General features: G+C 60.6%; 1 protein-coding gene across 1 annotated transcript; it reads left to right on the forward strand.

Moving 5' to 3' along the window:
* The first annotated feature begins 4534 nt into the window (after nucleotides 1-4534).
* Nucleotides 4535-5273, forward strand: OXT (oxytocin/neurophysin I prepropeptide). The gene is made up of 3 exons (XM_066237117.1): nucleotides 4535-4654; nucleotides 4933-5134; nucleotides 5218-5273. Exons 1-3 carry the CDS (start codon nucleotides 4535-4537, stop codon nucleotides 5271-5273), a joined length of 378 nt encoding a protein of 125 aa, XP_066093214.1.

The following is a 5273-nucleotide window of genomic DNA, read 5'->3' on the forward strand; positions in this document are numbered from 1 at the left end:
CTGCTGGCTGGCGCTTCTGTCCCTCTTTGTAGCTGGGAGGCTCCATCGGCCCTGCTCCACCGCTCTGGCCTAAGGACGAAGAAGGCAGCTTCAGCATCAAAAAGCGGCCCTGGCCGGTTGGCTCAGTGGTAGAGTGTCGGCCTGGCGTGCAAGGGGTCCCGGGTTCGATTCCCAGCCAGGGCACACAGGAGAAGCACCCATCTGCTTCTCCACCCCTACCCCCCTCCTTCCTCTCTGTCTCTCTCTTCCACTCCCACAGTGAGGCTCCATTGGAGCAAAGATGGCCCGGGCAATGGGGATGGCTCCTTGGCCTCTGCCCCAGGCGCTGGAGTGGCTCTGGTCTCGGCAGAGCGACGCCCCGGAGGGGCAGAGCATCGCCCCCTGGTGGGCGTGCCGGGTGGATCCCGGTCGGGCGCATGCGGGAGTCTGTCTGACTGTCTCTCCCCGTTTCCAGCTTCGGAAAAATACAAAAAAAAAAAAGCAAGTTGTGTGGGCCCGCTGCTTCTCCTTCTTCTCCTTTGAGAGGCAGGGACAGAGAGAGAGGACATCAAACTGCTCCCGTCTATGCCGTGACCAGGGAATCGAACCGGCAACCTCCACGCTCTGGGACCATTTAATGCTCCAACCAACCGGAGCCGTCCGGCCGAGGCTGGGACAGCTTCTTTTTTTTTTTTCTTTCTTTCTTTTTTTTTTTACAGGGACAGAGAGAGTCAGAGAGAGGGATAGACAGACAGGAACGAAGAGAGATGAGAAACATCAATCATCAGTTTTTCCTTGTGACACCTTAGTTGTTCATTGATTGCTTTCTCATATGTGCCTTGACCGCGGCCGCGGGCCTTCAGCAGACCGAGTAACCCCTTGCTCAAGCCAGCGATCTTGGGTCCAACCAAGCTGGTGAGATTTTTGCTCAAACCAGATGAGCCCACGCTCAAGCTGGCAACCTCGGGGTCTCGAACCTGGGTCTTTCCGCATCCCAGTCTGATGCTCTATCCACTGCGCCACCGCCTGGTCAGGCAGGGACAGCTTCTTGCACCGTCTCCAAGTCCTCTCAGCTTTGCTTTTCCTCCAGCCACGACTGGAAGACCAGCCCCTCTGAGGGCTTCTACCACCAGGCAGCACACCCCCTTAAGTGGAGGTGACACTGTTCACTCTTTTTTTTTTTTTACAGAGACAGAGAGAGAGAGTCAGAGAGAGGGATAGATAGGGACAGACAGACAGGAATGGAGAGAGATGAGAAGCATCAATCATCAGTTTTTCATTGCGACACCTTAGTTCAATGAATGCTTTCTCATATGTGCCTTGACCGCGGGCCTTCAGCAGACCAAGTGATTCCTTGCTCGAGCCAGTGACCTTGGGTCCAAGCTGGTGTGCTTCTGCTCAAACCAGATGAGCCTGCGCTCAAGCTGGCGACCTTGGGGTCTCAAACCTGGGTCCTCCGCATCCCAGTCCAACGTTCTATCCATTGCACCACCGCCTGGTCAGGAGATACTGCTCACTCTTAAAAAGATAATCAGGCGCTTCCCATAGGATCCAGCAATTCTACTCCTAGGTCACTCACCCAAGAGAAATAAAAACACGTGGCCTTGCGAAGCCTCGTGCGTAAGCGTTCATAGCGAGATCATCAGCGTAGCCCAGACTGGAAGCAATGAAATGTCCGTCAGTTGGTGGGCGGATAAGAGATGTGGTCCGTGCAGCTCGGTAATACAGAGAGACGGACGGCTGACAGGCGCACTCACGTGTCAGTGGGGGTGGGCTCCAGGCGCACTGCGGTGAGTGGGAGAAGCCAGGCACAGACGCGACATACTGCTGTACGGCGCTGCTGACGTGAAATTTCTAGAAAAGGCGAATCTACCTCAGTGACATGCCCCACCCCTTCCTCCGTGGCACCCACCGCCTGCCTCCTCGCCTGCTGAAATACGTTCACTGTTTAACGCCAGGCCCTGTTCCCCCGGAATGTGAGCCCCTGGGGGCGCTGGCGTCTCCAGATCTCGGTGCTGGGACCGTGTCTCATCTCCAGACGAGCAGCATTGACCAGGCGCAGGAACGAGGGCCCTGTGGGGGCCGTTAGGCTGAAGTCATCGATGTGCACACGCTCACTTGGCGAGGTCAGCGTGCTCTCAGAGTGCTGGGAGGCCTTGCGGGGCCAGCTCGAGGGTCAAGTTCGTGGCCTTCCTGCCCAGCCATGCCAATGAGCTGATTTGGTTGAGAAGCAAGACTGGCCGCTAACTGGAAACCGGAGGGGCCGGAGCTGCTCCGTGGTGCTAGAGAGCTCACATCAGTGGCTAGGAGGTCTGCGACCTGGTGGCCTCTGCACCCAACTCTGGGAGAGTCCACAAAAGTGCAGGACCAGCCTTTCCCGGCTCCTGTCCCCCAGGTGGACATCAAGGCCCCGGTCCTGCTGCGTTTGTTCCTTCTGACCTCGGCCACAGTTCCTCCGGGCCTTTGCACATTGGGCTCCCATTAATGGACAGGGTGCTTGTTACTGGGGGCCCCTGGGACCCACACCCGAGGAGGGAGGCGGTGGAGACAGAATTGGGCAGCGGGAGTACTTCCATGCTGGCCTCAGGGAAGTCCGCGGGGGCGGGGGTGTCTGGGGCTGACACAGTCCTCCAGATCTGGGCCCAGGATTGAGTGAAAATGGACAAGTCATTGGGTGTGGGCCTCATGGGAACCGGGGGTTCTCTCTGCAGCGGAAGCAGACCCTGGGTGGAAGGCCAAGGCCGTTCTACCGGCCACGCCCCCAGCAGCTGGGGACAAGTTCCAGCTTGCAAAAGCATCCGTGCTGCCCATCTCCTCTGTCCCTTCTGCTGAGGCCCTGGGTCTTTCTCTCATATTCAATTATTTTCATTTTGGGATATGCTAAATATGCAAAAAAAAAACCCTCAAACAAACAACAACATTGTTTTTAAATGCATAACACAAAGACAGGGGGTGAGCCCTGGCTGGTTGTCTCAGTGGTAGAGCATCGGCCTGGTGTGCGGGAGTCCCGACCAGGGCACACAGGAGAAGCACCCATCTGCTTCTCCACCCTTCCCCCTCTCCTTCCTCCTGCAGCCAAGGCTCCATTGGAGCAGAGTTTGCTGGGGCGCTGAGGATGGCTCTGTGGCCTCCACCTCAGGCGCTAGAATGGCTCTGATTGCGACAGAGCGACACCCCAGATGGGCAGAGCATCGCCCCCTGGTGGGCATGCTGGGTGGATCCCGGTCGGGCACATGCGGGAGTCTGTCTGACTGCCTCCCCGTTTCCAACTTCAGAAAAATACAAAAAAAAAAAAAAAAGACAGGGGGTGATAAAGGAATCCGATTCTATTTCTATTCAGGTATCAGAATAGCAAAACAAAGTTGTGATGTCACCACCTGCTTGGTGACCTAAAGCACTGGGACAGGGAGGGCTGTGGCCGGCCCAGTCGCTGCCCCGTCACAAAGTGATGGTGGCCGGAGCACCGTGCACAGACCGTTTTGCTATAGCGGTGTTGCGGAGAGAGGGTGTCTGTCACCCAGGGTTGTGACAAAAGCCCCAGGGATTCCAGAATGCCCTGTGGCTTGTTATGCCCCCAGAGTTGAAGGAAAAGTTGACTTTCAGTTAGAAATTAGGGGGGGCCCTGGCCGGTTGGCTCAGCAGTAGAGCGTCGGCCTGGCGTGTGGGGTTTCCGGGGTTCGATTCCCGGCCAGGGCACACAGGAGAAGCACCCATTTGCTTCTCCACCCCCCCTCCTCCTTCCTCTCTGTCTCTCTCTTCCCCTCCCGCAGCCAAGGCTCCATTGGAGCAAAGATGGCCCGGGCGCTGAGGATGGCTCCTTGGCCTCTGCCCCAGGCACTAGAGTGGCTCTGGTCTCGGCAGAGCGACGCCCCCTGAGGGGTAGAGCATCGCCCCCTGGTGGGCAGAGCGTCGCCCCTGGTGGGCGTGCCGGTGGATACCAGTCGGGCGCATGCGGGAGTCTGTCTGGCTGCCTCTCCCTGTTTCCAGCTTCAGAAAAATACCAAAAAAATAAATAAATAAATAAATTAGGGGGAAAAGGAAGATCTTTTTCTGGCAAGTTCCAGATGCCAGGAAAACCGACATCGGGGTGGGAAGTGAGCGTCAGGAAATTCGGGCTCAGGAAGCGACCTTCCTCACAGAGGGGACAAGGATGTGCACTTGGCAGGGGAAGAGGGTGGTGAGGGGGTCCTGCCACAGCCCCTCTCTTTGGCCTGGAGAGGTCCCGGTGTCACTTGTACCCCTCACCCCACCCCCAGGGTATTGGGAGTCCGCCCCCACTCCCTGTCTGGCCCCTGGCGGCCCAGGCCACTGCTCGGGCGCCCTCCCTCACCCCGCACGCACGCTCGGGCAATAGCCAACAGGGTGACCGCGACCCCAGCGACCCCTGTAAATGAGGGGGCGCGCCAGGGCGCACAGGGCCTGACCCGCAGTGACCCGCTGTGACCAGACATGCGCCCGTCCTCTTAGACGATGCTCGTCTGCGCGGGTCCCGAGCATAAAAAGGCCGGTCCAGAGAGCCAGCCACAGCCGCGGACGTCGGACCCTGGCCCGCACCATGGCCGCCCCCAGCCTCGCCTGCTGCCTGCTCGGCCTCCTGGCGCTGACCTCCGCCTGCTACATCACCAACTGCCCCGTGGGCGGCAAGAGGTCCGCGATGGATTTCGAAGTGCGCAAGGTGAGCCCCCCACCCGCGCCGCCCCCTGGGGCCGGAGGGACCGGGTCCCCGCAGTGCCCTTCTCCTCGCCGACCCCCGTGGAGTCCCCAACCGCCCAGCCCGGGACCCAAGGGGGGTTAGAGGGTGTTGGTTCCCCTCCTGTGACCGCGTTTGGGGCCCAAGCAGCTTCAGGGCGACCCCGAACCTCCTGCACTCCCCTGCGCACCCTGCCCCTCGGGGGGCCCGCCCCCCACGCCCTGCTCGGCCCCCGGGGCTGCCTCACCCCTGCCGCCCGCCAGTGTCTCCCCTGCGGCCCCGGGGACAAGGGGCACTGCTTCGGGCCCAACATCTGCTGCGGGGACGAGCTGGGCTGCTTCGTGGGCACGGCCGAGGCGCTGCGCTGCCGCGAGGAGACCTACCTGCCGTCGCCCTGCCAGACCGGCCAGAAGCCGTGCGGGGACGACGGCCGCTGCGCCGCCAACGGCATCTGCTGCAACCCGGGTGAGCGGGCCGGGCCGGGGCGGAACCCGGGCGGAGACGCGGGAGCGCGCGGGGCGGCCCTGACCGCGCGCCTCTCCGCACAGACGGCTGCCGCACGGACCCCGCCTGCGACCTGGAGGCCGCCTTCCCCCAGCACTGA

This window comes from Saccopteryx bilineata, chromosome 6, assembly GCF_036850765.1.
Source record: "Saccopteryx bilineata isolate mSacBil1 chromosome 6, mSacBil1_pri_phased_curated, whole genome shotgun sequence".
NCBI lineage: Eukaryota > Metazoa > Chordata > Mammalia > Chiroptera > Emballonuridae > Saccopteryx > Saccopteryx bilineata.

Excerpts from the sequence above, each read along its gene's own strand:
- OXT (XM_066237117.1), top strand. The coding sequence starts at position 4,535 with ATGGCCGCCCCCAGCCTCGCCTGCTGCCTGCTCGGCCTCCTGGCGCTG. Across the intron at positions 4,655-4,932 it reads TGGATTTCGAAGTGCGCAAG|TGTCTCCCCTGCGGCCCCGG; the intron begins GTGAGCCCCCCA and ends GCCGCCCGCCAG. Across the intron at positions 5,135-5,217 it reads CGGCATCTGCTGCAACCCGG|ACGGCTGCCGCACGGACCCC; the intron begins GTGAGCGGGCCG and ends CTCTCCGCACAG.